The sequence below is a fragment of the Caretta caretta genome, chromosome 8 (genome assembly GCF_965140235.1).
Source record: "Caretta caretta isolate rCarCar2 chromosome 8, rCarCar1.hap1, whole genome shotgun sequence".
In the NCBI taxonomy this organism is placed as follows: Eukaryota; Metazoa; Chordata; order Testudines; family Cheloniidae; genus Caretta; species Caretta caretta.
Window position 1 is genome coordinate 92355373 of NC_134213.1, and position 21491 is coordinate 92376863.

General features: G+C 40.4%; 1 protein-coding gene across 6 annotated transcripts in view; it reads right to left on the reverse strand.

The window, feature by feature from the left end:
* PATJ (PATJ crumbs cell polarity complex component) overlaps positions 1-21491 on the reverse strand; it is a 211293-nt gene that overhangs the window by 69234 nt on the left and 120568 nt on the right. For all 6 annotated transcript variants that reach the window (XM_048861224.2, XM_048861229.2, XM_048861225.2 and 3 more), the window contains 2 exons: positions 9630-9826; positions 784-875 (listed from right to left, as the gene is read on the reverse strand). In XM_048861224.2, the coding sequence (XP_048717181.2) occupies positions 784-875; positions 9630-9826 (289 nt within the window). The remainder of the gene's footprint in view (positions 1-783; positions 876-9629; positions 9827-21491) is intronic.

Sequence of the window (21491 nt, forward strand, 5' to 3'; positions counted from 1 at the left end):
GGGAGTTGGAGGGTCAGACAGAAGGTCTGGATAGACTTGCCTGGAGAGGGTAGCTCACTTAAGAAGGGTTAGCAGAACTCTGAGGAGGAAACCTGAAGAGAGCTCAGCTGGTATCCCTAGCCCCACATAGGTAGATTGAGGTGGGCTTTGGAGGGCAGAGTCTCAGAGGAAGTAACGGGCCCGTAGGTCCTGGCACAGTATGTATGTATATTTGTAAATAATTAAGACGCTCAAGGTAGAGTTACATAGACCTGATAAGATGAGCAGTTTCTGTGTATAAAACTATTTCTTTAAAGCTTCCAGTTCCATGTTAGATTATAGTTGTCCTTAGTGTAATAAATAAGATGCTTTGTTTTTACTAACTCTAAGACTAAATCGGATATGTGCTACTAAGTTATAAGTGATGCTACCTAATAATTTCCACATGCTAGAGTGTATCTCTAGTTCCTAGGGAGAAATGACTAAAACCTTTTAAAACTAAATCTAAGAGAGAAGGAGTGAATACTTGTTGTGCATAATGGTGGCAGCAAAAGGTACCAGATAAACAGTCTCTAAGCATCTCTGTCACCTGTTCACCAGAGGGTGAGCAGGCCATCACAGTTATCCTTGGAAAGAGATTTTAAACAACATTACAGAGATCTTCTCAACAATGCTCAGAAACGTGGTTAAGAAAAAGATTATCTTATTTCAAAGGGAATCAAAGGGGCTCAGCATCTCTGAAAATGAGGCTATTAATGTAAAGGCTCAACTACAATTAGATGTTTTGATGAGAACTGGTCTTACCGTATGAAAACCAACTTGACCTTTGACGGAGCAGTCTTAATTATTGCAGAGGCATTTTGGTGGCTTCTTCCATACAATATCTGATTGTTTATCTGTTAAAAAGAATGGGGAAAAAAACTGGTTCATGTACAGATGTATTTAATTAAAACTAAAGCTAAATATGTATTGTTTTGAATTTAATTATAGTGGGTAATCCAACACTTCAAAGATGATGACAAGCTAAAAGGAAGATCAAACGATAAAGAGAAATGAGGGGCGCATGAAATATAAATCCCATTGCCTATGAGGATACTAAAAATAGGCAAAGCAGCATCGCACATTACATTTTTACTTTACTTTCAGGAAGACACATCAGTATGCCGGAAGAGGTTTCAAGCACAAATGCACTGTGGTAAAATGGTATATGAAAAAGCAAACAGGAGAAAGTAAACAATGCTAACCTCTGTCAGTGTACTCACTTTTGATTTGGACAGTCCACGCTATTATCCTGCCATCAGTTCATGTGCAGGAGGAGGGCAGGATGTGATATTGAATTCAGAGGTAACACTTTATAACACTGATTTAGCTTTTCTATCATTTCTCTTATGGAAAAAATAGGTATTGAATTTTTTTGAAGAATACCCTATTTTTCCATCATGACTTCAAGATAGACCATGAAGGTGTAGCTTTAAGACTGAGAAAAATGTTAATTTTCAACAGTTTAGTCACTCTTATTTTCAAAGCAATATATATATTTTTATATTGAGTTAATATTGCCAAGCTCAAAGTATTCCAGCTGTAAAATGATTAACATATTGCATAATGCTTAATACAAGAAATTAGCAACCTCATACTTAATTAAGTTTGGCCAATACTAGCGGCTATTTCCATCACTCAATACAAATGAGACAGAATTCCTACACTGCTCAAACCTTTGTTAAATAAAGAAAATAAACAATGTCTGGTGTTCAGAGTCAAATGAATGATCCTTTATGGCAAGTTCTAAAAAAATTCAGCATGAGAAAAGTTATCTAAACACGACTTCTAACACAGCTTTTAATAGCTGATCCTAAACTATGGCCTACAGGTCAAGAGTGGTCAAGTTGCACTTGCTAATCACATGGTGCTGACTCTTTTCTCCATCTGAGGACAACAAAAACCCACGATACATTTTAAAAGACATTCAGTTTTTGCTGTTGGGGTTATTTTCCAAGGAGGAATCAACAAGTGAATATTCTTCAAATGGTTAAAGTAATCCAGCAACAAATTGTATGGCAATCATATACATATTTTACAAATACTCCTGCAAAATATATTCCTTATTTCCTCCCCAACCCCCACCCCTTCATTTCCTCACCACCTTTTTAAAAGTTTGATATTTGGGAGTGCCCAAATATATATATCTATTTGCATAGTAAGATCTGATTCTGCTTGCCTTGTATACTCCAGAGTCCCTCTGAGGTCAATAGCAGTTTGAGGTATACAGAACATGAAAGGATCAGGCACGAAGGAAATAACACTACCCTAAAGTTTGAAGAGCTTCAAAGTTATTATTATTTGCAATTACCATACAAGGAGATACAGTTCTAGAGGTGGTATCCTAAACTCAAAGGTAAAGTTTAAGAAATTGGCAAAAAGGGAATACTTCCACAAAGACATTCAGAGTTCAAATTAGCATATTATTAACTTGTGATAAATTTGTCTTATGTTTTTTCTCAATTTAAAAGAAATTATTCACTAGGGATATTATATCTGTTTTATAAATAGTTTGGATTTAGTTGAATTGCCATCAATTTTTCTTAACTGCCTACTTAGATTAGAATTTGTATTTTTTACACTGGTTAAATTAATCCTACTTTGCAAATGTATCAGAGTCCAAAATTTAATTAGCTGGAGTTAGGTCCGTAAGTTACAATTATTTTAATTATACAAAAATGAAAATGTAGTCAAAGCAATATATTTCCCTTGAGGTTTTCAGCTATCCCATGTAGTTATTCTTCAGTGACAGCCTAAATTGATTGATTTTTTTTTTTTAAAGGAAAGGGTTTCTTTTGGAAAGAAAATTTATTATGTTAGCTGCTCAGATACCCGAGTGATGAAGGATTATAGAAAATCCTACAGAAATGGAACTGCAAGAGAATATCTAGAATTTCACGAGGGGCACCATTTTGAAATCTTTTCTTATTTTCAATGGGAGACATGTCAGCACCACAAAATACGTTAGGATATTTACTTTATTTTGTGGGAATCAAAACCCATAGACAGCTACTTGGAAACTATGTTTGATTTTCTGCATTATAGTTTGCTTATGTTAAATGTTTTCTTTTGCTGAGATGCTTAACAATAACTTCAGAAAGTTCCATTATCCCTTGAAAAAAAAAAGAAAGAAAAAAGAGAAAAAGGAAAAGGAAAAGAAACTAAGTAGATATGAACATAATGACTCAGTGGGCTCTCTATAAGGGTTTGGTTTTTTTTGTGTTTGTTTTTAAAAACATGTCTTCTTGAAAAGATCAGGACTTCACAGAGAGGGAAGAAATTATGTCATCACCTGGTTATGATGTTGTTATCAGGTCAGTAGGCACAGGTTTTTATTCTGTCACTAAGGCAATAGTTATGTTGTTTTATGACGTGCTTGCTGAGTCCAACCAGCATCCAGTACATAGCAACATACTATAGATTTGGGCAACTGAAGTTTTATCTGATGGTTTTATAAGCTTAAGTAGTATCTCGCATGTACTTGCTTAAATCTGTAAATGACATGGAAGTTTATAACCCAGAAAAAAAAAATCAGAGGAACTTCCGCCCCTCGTACTTTGATATAAAGAAGTGAAAAGACATTAAAAGTGGGTATTAATATAAGAATATTCTCTTTACCACATAGCTGTGATAGGAACTGTTGTAATAATTGGGCCTACAAATTTATCCTAACTGTAAGCGGTAAGTGAAAGTTCATAAGATGTCACAATAACATTAAACAATGAATATTATGTAAAAGGGAGATAAAATCTAGGTTAGACTGAAGAAACAGGCCTAGTGATATAATTCAAGGACTGTGTTAAAATCATGCCTGGTAAACTCAAAATGGGTTGAACTGAAAATCAAACCAAAATTGGTGCTTCAGAAATTAGGTCTAATTGATTGACAAAATAACGCGTTTCACCCATCATTCCCTTTTGGGGTCTTAAAAGGAATGATTTAAAAGAAAATCAAGCAGCAGCAGAAGAATAAGCTGTCTACCAACAACCACTGCAGCAAGCTTTACCACCATGGCTCCCACTCCCACCATCTCCTGAGACTCCAACACTGTTTGGCCATTGTTGTTCTGATCCTGAGAGACTGGGCCAGAGAGAGGGACTCAGATGACATCACTACCTCCAATGGAACTGGCCAACCCCACTTTCTCCCAGACATCCTTTTTCCTCTTCACCTTACTTCTTCTCTTTTTCCCCTTTGTCTAATAAGTATCTGGCTTAGCCATCCATTAAAAAAAGTTTTTGTTTGCAACACAGCTGTAAGCCTGTGACCAGAAAGGCAACTAAAAGCAATGCCCAAAATAGCCCAATCACTGGAACAAGTTTGCCAGGTCTCAGAGTGGCTGATAAGACTGTGCTGTGTTGGAGTTTTTCCAGCAATGAAGCAGCAAGTGAGAGTCCACATCAGAGACAGAAGCTGCATTTTCTATCTTTGCTGTTCTTTTCTTTCCCCTTTTGTGTGTTTTTGTAGTGTTTCATTTTCTAGAAAGCAGGACTGGACTTCAACAACAGCTCCAGCCCATTTCAACTAACTTATTCTCTTTCCCTCCAAAAGATCAACTATAACCATCTTTAATTCCATGTAAAAGACTGGTTTTTTCCTTCTAAAAACTCTCTATAGTTAAAGGTAAAAGGAACCTGTGGGAGGGGGCTCAGGGCACGGGCAGTGCAGGGTTGGAGTGCAGGGGGTGGGGCAGAGAGGGCTCCAGCTGTGGGTGTGGGTTCTGGGGTGGGGTCAGGGATGAGGGGATTGGGGTGCAGGAGGGGCCTCAGGGCTAGGGCAGAGGGTTGGGGGGGCTGAGGAGGCTCTGGTTGGGGTACGGGCTCTGGCTGGGGCCGGGGATGAGGAGTTTGGAGTCCAGGCTGGCCCAGGGCTCCGGTGGGGAGAGAGAACTCCCCCACAGGTGTCTTTCCCCACAACAGCATCTGGGCTGGGGGGGGGGAAATGGCGCCTCTCCCTGCCACAGCAGCTCCAGCGCAGCTGGGCTGGGGCTCCTCTCCCCGGTCACGGCAGCTCTGGCATGGCTGGGCCAGACTGGGGGAGGGGCCCCTCTCCCCGACAGCTTCAGAGCGGCTGGGCTGGGGGACCTGTGCGGCCCTAAAAAGCCTGCTATGTGGCCATGCAGCTTACAGGGAACCTAGGTGATTTTTCCCCTCATATTTCTTGGGACACCTCTGGCATGGATGCCCAGCAGCAAGGAAGAAGGCTGTTGTCTTTAGGCACCTCTGTCATTTGTGGCAGAAGCTTGGAGATACATCGTGAATAAGGCAGGGGGGTGCAGGAAGAGAAAGCACGGTCTCATGGTGAAGGCAACTGACTGCTGAACCAGAGAACTGATTCTGTCCCTGCCTCTGCCCAAAACTATCTGCATGATGCTCGGCAAGTCATTTAAACCGAACTTTTCACAGTTGTTCACGAACTGTGTGCCCTGCTTGAGACCTTGGGGTCAGATTTGCAGAAAACTTGGGCACTCAGAGCTGCAGCTGGAGTCGATGGGTGCTGTGCTTTGAACACATGAAGTGGTATATAAAGCTAAGTACCCTGAAAAAATCAGGTGCTAGTTGTCTCAAATCGGGCACGACAACAGTGGGCGTTTTTGACGGTACTCTCTCTCTCTGTGCCTCAGTTCCCCCATCTGTCACATGACGGGTAAAAGATATTTCCCTACCTGACAGGGGTGCTGTAAAGACAAATTCATTAATGGTTGTGAAGCATTCAGATACTGTAAGTGACAAGTGCCATAGCAAAGTCCATAAAAAAGCCCAGGAGGAAACTAACAATGTTTCCATAAATAGTATGGAATAAATAAGGCAGGAGGCCATGCACTGAACAATGAAGGTGTGACAAAATATTGAGCAGTTTCTCATTAAATGAGCCTTGTCCATGCTGTGCACTGAAAGAGGCATGGGTCCTATGGGAAAAATAGAATGTGAACATGTAATTAAAGACCACATCATAACACATACACACAATGGTGATTGAATGAAGATTGCACAGGGAATTTTAATTCTGGCATTTCCTAACTTTTGACTGCTTGACTTTGCAATCTTAATATTCTTTAAATTATACTATACTATAAATTAAAGGTGGCATTTACTTATAGGCCTGTGGACATGGTTTGTTCCGTTACAGGACAGCACTTTCAGAAATGGTGAGCACTGGTCTACTCTTCCTCCACTGTAGAAATTGTGAATTATTTCGCAGACTTCACTGGGAACAGATTTAGGCCAATACCAAGTTCTTTTGCAACTTGCAACCATACAGCACATATGCAAATCCCAAACCCTCCAAAAATCTACTAAGTAACACTGAAAAATAAATATTTATAAAATTCACCAGAAATTAAACATGGCCCATCTCTCAAGGACAGTAGTACCTATGGTTAGAAGGATTATATGACACCGGGAATAATTTAGGAGCCAGGAGAAAACCTCAGAGGCTCCCCCTATCTGTGCAAGCATATTGGTGTAAAAGTCCTCCAAGGTTCAGTGAGCTAGCATACAAAACTACCCTGACCAGTGATCTCTGGGCAGCAAAACACCTACTCTATTTGTGGGTCCATTTTGTTTGGGCTGGTACACACCAGAGATTTATCAGTCTACTTCAACTCATCTTTAATTCTTTGTACATTTCAGAATCTACATTCCTGCCAAAGTACAAACTCCCATAATAAACAAACAATAACTTGCAATGTCATCATGCATTTCCATCTCTCAGACTTAAGTTTTAATGCTCATTCTAGTTTCCCCTGCTTCATCTGAGGAGGTCAAAGCATTTCACAAGCACTAATCATTTTAGCTTTGTAACACTCTTGTGTGGTAGGGAAGTATTATTAACCACCTTTTATAGATGGAGAAACTGAGGCACCAAGAAGTTGATGGAGATGAAAAAGACCACCCAGGAAGTCTGTGCCAGACCCACTAATAGAAACCATTTTTCCCTCAGTTCTTTGTCTTAACCACAAACCCACTGATATCAATGACAGTTCTGCCTGAGTTGAGAGTCAGTAAAGAATACAGGCATGGGTAGTTACTAGACTTTAGCGAGCAAAGCCTAAAGTATTAGCTTTTCTTTAGGGCTCAAGAGTGAGAAAGGATGACAAATGGCCTTTTAACATTTCTGTAAAATGTAGTGGTCCCTGGAAAGTTATAACACAACAAATCCTGCATCTTGACAAGGGGTTAGATTAGATGACCCTTGCGGTCCCTTCTAACCCTATGATTCTATAGTCACTGAAGCATGGACCAACAGGAATTTGCAGGAAAGGGCAATTTGCCTGTCATTATTTCAGCAAGAGACAGAGTCTTTAAACACAATTTATCACCCTAACAGAGATAAATTTCATACAGTGATACTTTATTTCAAAACAAGCCTTTTACACTTCATGGGCATTGAAAACCTATAATTAGACACTGACAAATCTTTAGATAATTCTACGTGTTCCCAAGGCATCTCCAGACAGTCAGACTTCTCCTTTTCAGGTTAAGAAATGAGAGAAAATATTCGGTACTCATACAACACAGAGACAGAATTGCTGAAAGACCCAACATCGCTTCCCACTGAGTCCAGTAGGTCAGTACACACCTACTCTTCAGTGAAAGCTTCTTCAGAAGAGAAACATCCACAGGGATGAATGATTTTTTCAAACCTGTAAAGCAGTTATGATGTGGGAACCACTGCAGGAATAGCAAAAGACCCTCAGTACTAAGTGCCACTCTGCAGTAGTCAAATATCAGGTCAAAAGGTTTAAAATGTGTTTCAAACAGGAAGATGAAAAGGGGTGGAGGCGAAAAGAAGATGAAATGCTTTATTTGCTGATAGAATAACTTGGTCTGTGGGTTAGTTTGCACCAGACAGCAAGAAAGAGAAAGAAAGAAACAATGTTTTAAATTCTAACAACTGAGTAAAATGGATCACAATATGAAATTGTATTTTCTTATCAGTTGGAAAGGAAGGAAACCCTGACAACTACAAAAGGCAAGACTCATCTTATTTTATATGTAAACTGATTTTTTCCATGAAACAATATATGCAATACAAGGATAGACGTGCTATTCTCTCACCTGCTTTTCAGTAGTCCCTCCGTAACCATAGTTTGTGAATATTCTGAAAGCACAGACTGCATTGACATCAGTTTTCATAAGCAAGTAGATATGTGATTTTTGTTCTTCACTGAAAACACATTTATCAATCATCCTATTCCTCTTATGTGATACCTGCATCACTGGAGGTTTGTAGACATGGTACCCCATTCTGTATGGTCCTCTGCTAATCCCTTTGTGGATTAATAGCTCTTTTGACACACCCAGGATATCATATCATCCATCCAAGATATACCTTTTCTGCCTCAAATTCTCCTGCCATCAACTTTCTCGGCCAGTGTCAATAAACACGCATCATCCGCTGAACCTCTTAAAATATGCCCGAAAATCAAAACTTTCTTTTCATAAGATCTCTAACTTTCGTTGAGTTCCAGTCATCTCCAATACTTTTTCATTGGTTACTGGTCTATCCATGATATTTGTAGAATTCTTCTACACCACCATAATTTGAAGGATTGTAGTTTCTTTATTATTGTTTGAAAGTCCATGTTTCACAGCCATAATTTAACACAGACCATATATAAGTTTTTAAACAGTCAGAAGTTACGTCCCTTTCTCAGGTCATGTCTATGCTACCCTCCGGATCGGCGGGTAGTGATCGATCTATCGGGGATCGATTTATCGCGTCTAGTCTAGATGGATAAATCGATCCCCGATCGCTCTGCCGTCGACTCCAGAACTCCACCATGGCGAGAGGCGGAAGCGGAGTTGATGGGGGAGTGGCAGCCGTTGATCCCGCGCTGCGAGGACACGAAGTAAGTGATTCTAAGTCAATCTAAGATACGTCGACTTCAGCTACACTAGTCTCATAGCTGAAGTTCGCAAAAAGAAAAGGAGTACTTGTGGCACCTTAGAGACTAACCAATTTATTTGAGCATGAGCTTTCGTGAGCTAAGCTCATGCTCAAATAAATTGGTTAGTCTCTAAGGTGCCACAAGTACTCCTTTTCTTTTTGCGAATACAGACTAACACGGCTGTTCCTCTGAAACCTGTCATAGCTGAAGTTGCGTATCTTAGAACGATCCCCCCCCCAGTGTAGACCAGGCCCCATTAGATGTTTATTCTTCAAGAATTCACTCTTGCTATTCTGGTGCTGACCTCAATATCTGATTTTCCATCTTCTGTAATACTTCCTAAGTAGCAATAATTTCTCACTTGCTGTATGACTATGTTGTTCACTGGAATATCACAGGATCATTGGATACCACCATAGTTTTTATCTTGTCCACATTCAACTCTAACCCATATTCACGGTCATATTCACATATAACCTCCACTAACTTCATCAGACCTTCTGAATCAGCCAACAGCATTGTCTCATCTGCATAGTGAATGTTACCCATTTTCCATTCATCTTAATACCTTCTTCTGTTTCTTTGTTCCTCAGCTGACATAAGTCACCACAGTTCCATGAACTGGCACCAAATCTTTATTTTGTATTTCATTACTAGGTTCACAGGCTTTCTTCCCTCTCGACACCAACCCTATCATATAGCCAAAGGAATCATTTACCTCTAAAAGTTCATCACCAATGTGCATTCTTCCATCTCTTCCTGCAGGTCCATCTGGATTGATGCCAACTATGAAAATGCTCATACGAGACCTGTCCTTGTTGCCAGCAAGGCTGAGTCCAAGCCCATTCTTATCTTTCTCAAGCTCAATAATGTGCAACTCCCCTGGCAGATCTGCATATCTTTGTCGGATCTTCTCTGAAAAATAGAATAAAACAAACACAAAATAAAATTATATGCAGCGACTGTGAACACATCTAGGTACGCTACACATTACCTGACTCTCAGCATCACTATGGGTTTCTGGCATTTGGGGTTCCCAGCATGGAAATTAGAACATAAGAACGGCCATACTGGGTCAGACCAATGGTCCCTCTTGCCCAGTATCCTGTCTTCCGACAGTGGCCAATGCCAGATGCTTCAAAGGGAAGTGAACAGAACAGAGCAATTATCAAGTGATCCATACCCTATTGTCCAGTCCCAGCATCTAGCAGTCAGGAACTTAGGGATACCCAGAGCATGGGGTTGCACCTGTGACAGTCTTAGCTAATAGCCATTGATGGAACTATCCTCCATGAATTTATACAATTCGTTTTTGAACCCAGTTATGGTTTTGGCCTTCACAACATCCCCTGGCAACAAGTTCCACAGGTTGACTGTGCATTGTGTGAAGAACCAGTTACTTCCTTTTGTTAGCTTTAAACAGGTTGCCTATTAATTTCAATGGGTGACCCACAGTTCTTGTGTCATGTGAAGGGGTAAATAACGCTTCCTTATTCATTTTCTACACATTAGTCATGATTCTATAGACCTCCATGACATCCCCCATCAGTTGTCTTTTTTCCAAGCTGAAAAGTCCCAGTCTTTTAAATCTCTCCTCATATGGAAGCTGTTTCATACCCTTAATCATTTTTGTTGCCCTTCTCTGTATCTTTTCCATTTTTAATACAGCTTTAACCAGAACTGCATACAGTATTCAAAGTGTGGACGTACCATGGATTTATATAGTGGCATTATGTTGTTTACCATCCTATTAGCTATCTTTTTCCTCATAGTTCCTAACACGGTTAGCTTTTTTGACTGCTACTGCACATTGAGCAGATGTTTTCAGAGAACTATCCACAATGACTCCAAGATCTCTTTCTTAAGCGGTAACAGCTAATTTACAAAACATCATTTTGTATGTATAATTGCGATTATGTTTTCCAATATGCATTACTTTGCATTTATCAACATTCCATTTTATATGCCCAATCACACAGTTTTGTGAGATCCCTTTGTAATTCTTCACAGTCTCTTTTGGACTCAACGATCTTGAGTAATTTTATATGGTCTGGAAACTTTGCCACCTCACTGTTTACCCATTTTTCCAGATCATTTACAAATATGATTAACAGAACTGGTCCCAATACAGATCCCTGGGGGACACTACTATTTACCTCTCTCCATTATGAAAACTGACCATTCATTTCTACCCTTTGTTTCCTGCCTTTTAACCAGTTACTGATCTATGAGAGGACCTTCCCTCTTACCCCAAGACTGCTTAGTTTGCTTAGAGCCTTTGGTGAAGGACCTTGTCCATGGCCTTTGGAAAGTCCAAGTACACTATGTACACTGGATCACCCTTGTCCATATGTTTGTTGCCCCCCTCAGAGAACTGTAATAGATTAGTGAGTCATGATTTCCCTTTACAAGAGCTGTGTTGACTTTTCCCCAACAAACTGTTTATCTATGCACCTGACAATTCTGTTCTTCGCTATAGTTTGAACCAGTTTGCCTGGTACTGAAGTTAGGCTTACCAGCCTGTAATTGACAGGATCGCTTCTGGAGCCTTCAAAAAAATTAGCGTCATATTAGCTATCCTCCAGTAATCTGGTAAAGAGGCTGATTTAAGTGATACGTTACATACCACAGTTAGTAGTTCTGTACATCTGGGCCTGGTGACTTATGACTGTTTAATTTTTCAATTTGTTCCAAAACTTCCTTTATTGCCCTCAATATGAGACAGTTCCTAAAAAGAACAGCTCAGCTCTGGGAATCTCCCTCAAAGCCTCTGCAGTGAAGAGCAATGTAAAGAATTCATTTTGCTTCTCCACAATGGCCTTCTTTTCCTCGAGTGCTCCTTTAGCACCTCGATCGTTCAGTGGCCCCACTGATTGTTTGGCAGGCTTCCTGCTTCTGATATACTTATAATTTTTGCTGTTAGTTTTTGAGTCTTTTGCTAGTTGCTCTTCACATTCTTTTTTGGCCTGCCTAATTATACTTTGACTTGCCAAAATTTATGCTTCTTTCTACTTTCCTCAGTAGGAGTTGACTTCCAATTTTTAAAGGATGCCTTTTTGCCTCTAATCACCTCTTTTAACGCTGTTGTTTAGCCATGGTGGTATTTTTTTGATCTTCTTACAATTTTTTTAAATTTGAGGTATATGTTTAATTTGAGCTTCTATTATGGGTTTTTTTTAAAAAAAACAAGTTTCCATTCAGCTTGATGGAGCACTACAAAGCAAATTGTGACACTTTTAAAAATTAGTTGGAATGAAATGTTAGATTTATATAATTGAATGTGCTGGAGAAATTTTCTATTTACATTTTTCCAAAGGGAAAAATATGGGGTAGTTCTCTCAGACAAGCATATGGATTTCTACAACTTGTTCTTAGAAAGATAAGTCTCATAGCTTCTCATTGCTCTGTGCCATTTTGTTCCAAATTCAGCACAGTTTTTAAAGCCCGTTTCATATCATCATCTAATTCCAACACTTCAATGGCATCAAAAAAGGAAATTGAAGTAATTAATTGTGACTGGATATCACTTTTAAGAAGCACAAGGTGAATGAGACTGATGCATTATCCGTTAAAAAGAGTAAAGGGGTAGAGGAGAGTATATGTACAACTGTGTCCCTGAGTCAGCACTTGGGCTAGATCAAATATCAGCTATTACCATTCTACTACAGGAAAAGGCACGTTAGCAGTACAATTTAACTGTTACTGCATGTTTCCACGGCAACAGGAAGAGTAGTGGAGAGATAAAATAAAAAGTGAGTAAGAAAGAAAGAAAGCTAGCTTTCTCCATAGAAAGAAAAAGAGTACTTGTGGCACCGTAGAGACTAACCAATTTATTTGAGCATAAGCTTTCGTGAGCTACAGCTCACTTCATCGGATGCATACTGTGGAAACTGCAGAAGACATTATATACACAGAGACCATGAAACAATACCTCCTCCCACCCCACTCTCCTGCTGGTAATAGCTTATCTAAAGTGATCACTCTCCTTACAATGTGGGGACACCATGTGGGTCCTTACAATCTCTCCTTACAATGTGGGGACACCATCACAGGGCCTAATAACATCAGCCACACTATCAGAGGCTCATTCACCTACACATCCACCAATGTGATATATGCCATCATGTGCCTGCAATGCCCCTCTGCCATGTACATTGGGCAAACTGGACAGTCTCTACGTAAAAGAATAAATGGACACAAATCAGATGTCAAGAATTATAACATTCATTAACCAGTCGGAGAACACTTCAATCTCTCTGGTCATGCAATTACAGACATGAAGGTCGGTATCTTAAAACAAAAAAACTTCAAATCCAGACTCCATGAGAAACTGCTGAATTGGAATTCATTTGCAAATTGGATAATATTAATTTAGGCTTAAATACAGACTGGGAGTGGCTAAGTCATTATGCAAGGTAGCCTATTTCCCCTTGTTTTTTCCTCCCCCCGACGTTCTGGTTAAACTTGGATTTATGCTGGAAATGGCCCACCTTGATTATCATACACATTGTAAGGAGAGTGGTCAGTTTGGATAAGCTATTACCAGCAGGAGAGTGAGTTTGTGTGTGTGGTTTTTGGAAAAAGGGGTGTGTGTAAGAAAACCTGGATTTGTGCTGGAAATGGCCTACCTTGATTATCATACACATTGTAAAGAGAGTGGTCACTTTGGATGGGCTATTACCAGCAGGAGAGTGAGTTGGGGGGGGGGGGGGGGCAGAGGGTGAGAAAACCTGGATTTGTGCTGGAAATGGCCCAACTTGATTATCATACACATTGTAAGGAGAGTGATCACTTTAGATAAGCTATTACCAGCAGGAGAGTGGGGTGGGAGGAGGTATTTTTTCATGCTTTGTGTGTATATAATAAGATCTTCTACACTTTCCACAGTATGCATCCGATGAAGTGAGCTGTAGCTCATGAAAGCTTATGCTCAAATAAATTGGTTAGTCTCTAAGGTGCCACAAGTACTCCTTTCGTCTTAGCCTGGTAAGAGGGCACATGCATCACATACTGCTACAGTAAATGCAATTTTTATGCATGCATGTGTAAAAATACACACACACACACACACACACACACCATACTCTGTTTTGTTTTTAAAATTAAATCTCTGCTCAGCAGGGCATACTTACACTATTGGGGATAACAGGAAATATTGGCTTTTACAAGCTCCACCTATTAACACTCCTTAAATACTCCTCAAAGGGCTGTCCTCTGTGCTAGGTGATTGTAGTGTAAATGCTGCCACACTATTCCCAGAGCTGTCATTATCCAGTCTGCATACAAATATCCTTTGGGTTTCTTCATGATTTCCTATAACATTCTGTTAGTATTCTCAGTTTGCCTCTTAATAAGACTCTCATAAGATCATTTATACAAGTATTTACCTAAACAAACATGCATCTAAGGCATCTTCTTTTTAATACATTTTTAGATTTCTTTTTCCTCCAGCTGGTATCACTTTTCAGTTCTCTGCCTAGCACTGGGGAGCCAGTTAGCATTTGCATTTGCAAGAATTCTATTATCTGCCTTCATTACCAGATACTTTACACAAGGCAATTGTAATTCTGTGGTTATTGCATTACACACAAGGTATTAAGTTCTTTTTGTTTTGTCACTGTATGGAGTTGTTTCCACATTCCATGAACAATAAGCTTATCTAAACTTCAGCAGATGCATCTTACAAATAATATTTAGCCAGCTAGTGCAGCATCTACAGAGTTTTTTTCCCCAATACATATTATATACACATATATATACACACACACATACACACACACACACACACACAATTAAATAGGACCATAGCACCAACAAGTTCTTTACTAATCAATCCTGCAATAATATATCCCAGATATATTAGCAGATAATTATTGCATTTTAAACAGAAGCCTTGGAAATGGAAGACAATTGCTTTCAAACAATATGCCATTATGCTGTCACAATGCTTTCCTGCTCCACTAAATATTAGTACATTAAATGGGGAGAAATAAGAAAATAAATAGTAGGAGATATGGCTAGCCAATTACAACCCAAATTACTTGAACTCTGGTGTTGTAATATTGCAACAAATACAGTGTATCATTATTTAAAGACAGCCATCATCCTGCAAGAAGACAAGAGATTGTTTAAAGTGTAAAGTTTCAAAGATATATGACAGTCCCACAAGAGGTTCAGGGAGCTGCTTCACAAATATTATAACTCTGAGCAGCTGGATCTACATCTCCAGTTAAATGAGATGAAATTAGAAAGGGGGGAAGCTTGCCTCCTCCCCCGCACCCCCAAACACACCCACCAAAAATGTGTATTTTCCTGATATAAAAGAGAATCTATCTAGAAAGATGATGATGGAAGGGGAAGAAAAAAAAAGTTCTTGATGATTGAGCTACTAGCTAGATTTTATTTATTTGTTTTAGAAGGTGCTGAATCATGGCATGTGGGACAGAAGAGAAGGGGGGCCGTGTGCTGACAAATTACATTTTTATACAGAAGCTTTGATATTGCAATCTCTGAATCCCTGCTCCAGATAACTACTAACACCACATACTCTCTTTTGGAGACTTTCTCATGGCCTCATTTATCCCTCTGTATTTGTATCAAATCATACAAGACATTGTTACAGCCATAGTTTTTTCATGGATAGCTCTACTTGGGCTGCAATACTGCATTCATTGTTCTTCTTTCATCATTGATCAACATCGGAATGCAGCTAGCGTACACAACATAGAACCAATCTCGTATATCAAACAACTAAATCCCTGCTTAGTTTCACTTTAAACATTAAAAAAAAGAAAAGAAATGAAAGAGCAGGGAGTCCCTGGAATACTAACCCTAATGCTGTGAGGGCAACATCTAATTTACTGATTACAATTTACAAGAGCCTAAATGAGCACATTAAAAGGCCATAATTTAACAAACTGGGGCTCCAAATTCTCTTGACATTCAAACAACGAACACATTGTACCATTGATCTTTCCACTAGCCGCACATTCAACTCCATGGAGGCAAAGAGCTCCATGAACCTTATCTCAAAAAGAACGCTGTTCATTGTGTTCAAAACCACTGAAGCTACTGATGGACAAAACAATTTCATTAATGTTTACTTAGATGTCATAAAACAAGACATTTGGAAAGGAAAATGAATGAGATTTAAAATAAAGCGTCAATATATTCAGAACCCATGGACTTAACTGGATTCATCACCTATTGCCTTGTGGTCAGTCCCCACACCAAGTGACAGGAGAAGAGACACAGGGGCTAGCCATAACTGCAGCTCTTTCACAGAGTGTGAGGCTAGAGGCGATCATCTAGTCTGACCTCCTAACACAGACTATAAATTTCACCCAAATATGCCTATGATGAGGCCAATAACTTTAGTTTAACTGAAGTATTTTAGTTCTTAGGATACTAAACTGCTGTGTGCCACAGGCTGAGAACAGGAGAGACAGGGGAACCACTGGTGCCCAAGGCCTCTATCTGTATATCTACAGTGAGTTTTAAAACCTGCGGCAACAAGTCTTAGAGCCCAGGTTTACAGTCTCAGGCTCACGCTATGGTGCTAAAAACAGCAGTGCAGACGTTGTATGTCAGAGGCTGGAGCTCAGTATCTGAAACCCAACCCCTTTGCCAGTCTACAGAGCCCGAGCATCTTGACAGCTGTTTTTAGCATTGTAGTGCGAGTCTGAGTCTGTAGATAGAGGCTCTGAGACTCGCTGCTGTGGGTTTTAGAACTCAGAGCAGACATACCTTACAATGGCAGGGAATTAAGTGAGTTATGCCCAGATGATCCCAAGAGATGATTCATACCCCACGCTGCAGTGGAAGACAGACGCCCCCACACACAAGGTCCCTGCCAATATGACCTGGGAGAAAATGCCTCCCCCAACCCAGATCTGGGGTCCCCGGAGCACAAGGGCTGGGTTAACATCCCACATAGGTACTAACCCCTCCAAAAAGTGCAGGGAGGAAGCCCCCTTCCCCTCCCCATCTTGCACTAACCAACACAGCTAGCTGGCTGAGAAGTGGGGTATAGTGTGCCCCACCAATGAGATGGTGCAGCAGCAGCCTCTCTGAAGCGCAATGGTCTCCTGCAGTTCCCTGGGACTGTGCAACTCCACACCACCCCCCTAGCCACGGCTCTGCTTCACTGGCACAAACTAAATTATTTACCTTCAAATACATTACTTCACTTTTCAAGTGTAACCTCAGCATTTCTATTAGCTGAAGTGTCTGACAAAGACTAATACTCATTCCCAACCCAAGCCTACCATAAAACAAGAAGCTCTCTCACTCTTATTTTTATATATGTATGTCCCAGAAGAGGTGAGAGATTATTGCATTATTTTTAAGTGTATGTGCGCACGCATGCGCACGTGTGTGTGTGAGAGAGCGAGAGCGACGGCATTATCTGTACAAAATGCCATCAATCTCTCATAAGAACGGAGGCAAGGAAATAAGTTTGTATGGCAACTTCCACCTTCTCTGTATATATCTTCTTACTATATGTTCCATTCTATGTATCAAATGAAGTGGGCTATAGCCCATGAAATCTTATGCTCTAATAAATGTGTTAGTCTCTAAGGTGCCACAAGTACTCCTGTTCTTTTTAAAGGAAATAAATGTTGATTCCAAAAATGATCTGTGAAAATGTGATGATTTTACCCTTGCAAATATAACTAGTCCAGTCATAAAGAAGAACTGTATAACAATATGCACTGAGCATTAATGCCAAAATATCCGTTAAGCTAACTTTCAGGCTTCTTTTGTACCTGTTTGTTTTTTGAGAGTTAATATTATTTGGGATCTTTATGGTCTGCCTTCCTTTCTCCTAACTGTTTCCCTCATCTCTGACTCCCACTCTTAGCTTTCCACCTTTCATGTCTTGTCAAATGCTTGAAATAGCTTCTCATTTCCATGTGGCAGGTGCCTTCCATCTCCTTCAAATTTTTCCTTAAATCCCACTTCTCTTTTGCAGCATCTCATTACAAGAGATGGAAAAATGTTTTCTGCCAATATCCATTTCAATTCACAGATTCCAAGTCCAGCAGGGACCACTGTGATCATCTAGTCTAACCCATAACACAAGTCATAGAACTTCTCCAAAATAATTCCTAGAGGTATATCTTTTAGAAAAACATCCAATCTTGATCTAAAAATGGTCAGTGATGGAGAATCCACCACAACTCTTGGTAAATTGTTCCAGTGGTTAATTACTCTCACTGTTAAAAATTTACACCTAGCCTGAATTTGGCTAGTTTCAGCTTCCAGACACTGGATCATGTTATACCTTTCACTACTAGACTGAAGAATCCACTATTAAATATTTGTTCCCCACATAGGTGCTAATAGACTGTAATCAAGTCACCCCATAACTTTTTCTTTGTTAAGATAAATAGATTGAGCTTCTTGAGTCAATCACTATAAGACATGCTTTTTAATCCTTTAATCATTCTTGTAGCTCTTCTCTGAACCATTTCCAATTTATCAAAATCCTTCCTGAATTGTGAGAATCAGAACCGGACCCAGTATTTAAGCAGCAGTTGCACGGGCACCAAAAACAGAGGTAAAATAACCTCTTTACTCCTACTCAAGAATCCCACATTTATGCACTCAAGGATCATATTAACCCTTTTGGCCACAACATTGCACGGGGAACTCATGCTCAGTTGAGTATCCACCCCACATTCCAAATCTCTTTCAGTATCACTACTTCCCAGGATAGTCTCTCCCAACCTGTAAATATGACCTACATTCTTTGTTCCTAGATATATTCATTTACATTTAGCCATACTAAAACAGCGTTTGCTTGCACCCAAACAATAAATATCTCTCTGTATTAGTGACATGCCCTCTTCATTATTTACCACTCCTCCAATTTTCATATCACTTGAAAACTTTATCAGTGATTATTTTGTTTTTTCTTCCAGGTGATTGACAAAAAAGAAAAAAGTTAAATTGCATAGAGCCAAAAAGTGATTCCTTGCAGGAAACAAGAAAAACACCCACTACATGAGGATTCCCTATTTATAATTACATTGAGAACTATCAATTAGCCAGCTTTTAACGCATTTAATATGTGCCATATTAATTTTATATCATTCCATTTTTTTTAAATCAAAATGTCATGCACTACCAAGTCAAATGCCTTATAGAAGTCAAAAGTTAGAGTGTTGATGTAATATACTTAATTAACCAAATCTGTAATCTAATAAAAAAAGATAAGTGAGTCTGATGGGATCGATTTCCATGTTTGTTTCCTCCTGTGGTGACTGCCTTCCTTAACTTTGATTGAATTTTACTATCACAAGTATTTACAGAAAACAATTTTTAAATTTTGCTTTCTGGAGCTTATCTACTATAAACCTGATTACAATAGTTACACCCACCCAGTCAACAAAAAAAAGCAATATAATTTGACTTATGTGACTGAACACAACTAAGCAACACAACTTGGATCACAGATTCCAAATTTCAAACAGGCAGCCATAGAGTGAACAGTATTTGCAAGAAGTGACAATCTGTTTTCAGACAACTGGTGAATAGAATGAAGTCACTTTCATTCAATATGTTATTTACTGTTATTTGTTCAGCTCTGCTTCATATCTCCCAAACAGAATTGCATTTACTTCCCAGACATGCTGTTTCCATGTGTCTTGAATAGGTGGTCGGGGTAGAGGGAATATACAGAATTATAGCATTCCCTTTCCTTGCAAACTACTATCACGTGGTCCAGAATCTAAACTCCCCACCCCCTCTTTTCAAATAAGTCATCAGCCCTGATGGTTGTAAAGAAAACCTGCCTAATATTAACTGAATGTAACTTACTCCTGGAGGAATTCTGTGCCACTGTGCATGTAGATTTCAGAGTAGCAGCCGTGTTAGTCTGTATTCGCAAAAAGAAAAGGAGTACTTGTGGCACCTTAGAGACTAACCAATTTATTTGAGCATAAGTTTTCGTGACCTACAGCTCACTTCCCGTATCCGATGAAGTGAGCTGTAGCTCACAAAAGCTTATGCTCAAATAAATTTGTTAGTCTCTAAAGGTGCCACAAGTACTCCTTTTCTTTTTGTGCATGTAGAATTAATGTCCCCTCACAGAACTCTCCGCTTCCCTGCAGAAAATGACGGGGAAGTAAAGGAAAGCCACAAGAGCGGTCACATGCCAGCATGATTTCCAGTGCCTAGTGCAGCTGGTGGAGAGGAAAATCTGTGGGGGCAAGGGGAACTTGGAGACATCCATGGGTGTATTTGGGGGTGGGGGCAAGAAGGGCATAGCCCCCCACAACACAGAGGCACAGTGTGGAGGGACACATGGGGTCATGTGCCACTGCCCACCCACCATTTCTAAGAATGCAGAGCTGCTTGGCTGAAGGAGGGTTCCACTCTAGCTCTCTTGATTCTGCAGCTGGATACCACCTCCCAGGTCCTAGTGTTGATCACACTGTCCTTCTGTGTGCTAGAAGCTATTCTGTTTTCTGTACAATGGTGAGTTCCTGCAGTGAAGCAGGGCAAGGAGGGTGGGGAAGAAGCGGTGGGAAAGGTGGATGGGATGGGGAACAGAGGAACGGGGGAGGGAAGAGGCAGCAGCTGGGGCTCTCCCATTAAGCAGGCCCATCATACTCCTACCTCACCTGCACCACCCCATTGAGCCCCCCACACCCAGACCTCCAATCCACTGAGCCCCAACCAGCTGTACCCAGACTCCCATCCCAACAAGCCCCACTCCCCCAGCACCCAGATGCCCTCCCCACTGAGCCCCCCACACCCAGATTGTCCCTACCAAGCCCCATCCTCCCCACACCCAGACCACCCCGCCAAGCCCCAACCACCTTCACCAGGACCCCCCTACAGAGTCCCATTGCCCCTGCATCCAGAACCTCCCAATGAACCCCTGTGCACCCAGATCCCCCACTGAGCTGCCCGCACCCCGATTGCCCCACACAGAACCCTTTGAACCCCACACCTGGATCCCCCCAACAATAAGTCCCTCTACACTTGGATCCTGCTGGGCTGAGTCTGCCTGCTTATGCCTGGTGCAGAGGGGCAGGGCTGGCCCTTGTGCTGTGTCAGGGTTGGGTGCAACCTCACCACCAAGTCCATGTCCTGGGAGAGGAGTGGCCTGTGCTCCCCACTGCCATGCTGGAGCCTCCACATTTATTGTCAAATAAAATTTGCAGAATTTTGCAGAATTTTAAAATATTGTGCACAGAATTTTTAATTTTTTTGGTGCAGAATTCCCTCAGGAATAGTAATTGATACTGTGATGTTCACCCAAGTTTGCAAAGAACCCGAAATAGCTCTGAGAGGGAAGAACTGCCTCTATTCATCTGAATGAAGTGGTAACTCAGAGGCTTGATGATAAGCGACAACACTTAAGCATTTCATTGCTGATCAAAGCATGTAAAAAGATAGAAGGGGAAATCATACAATAAGGATCTCCACAACCTACTGTGAATGCCATTTCATTTTGGTCATGTAAGTGGATGGCATTAGCAATCATTTTTCCCCCCTCAAAGGCCCTTAAGGAGCCATGCCCAAGGAGCCGAACAGAACCAAGTCTAGAATTTGAATCCCACTAAAA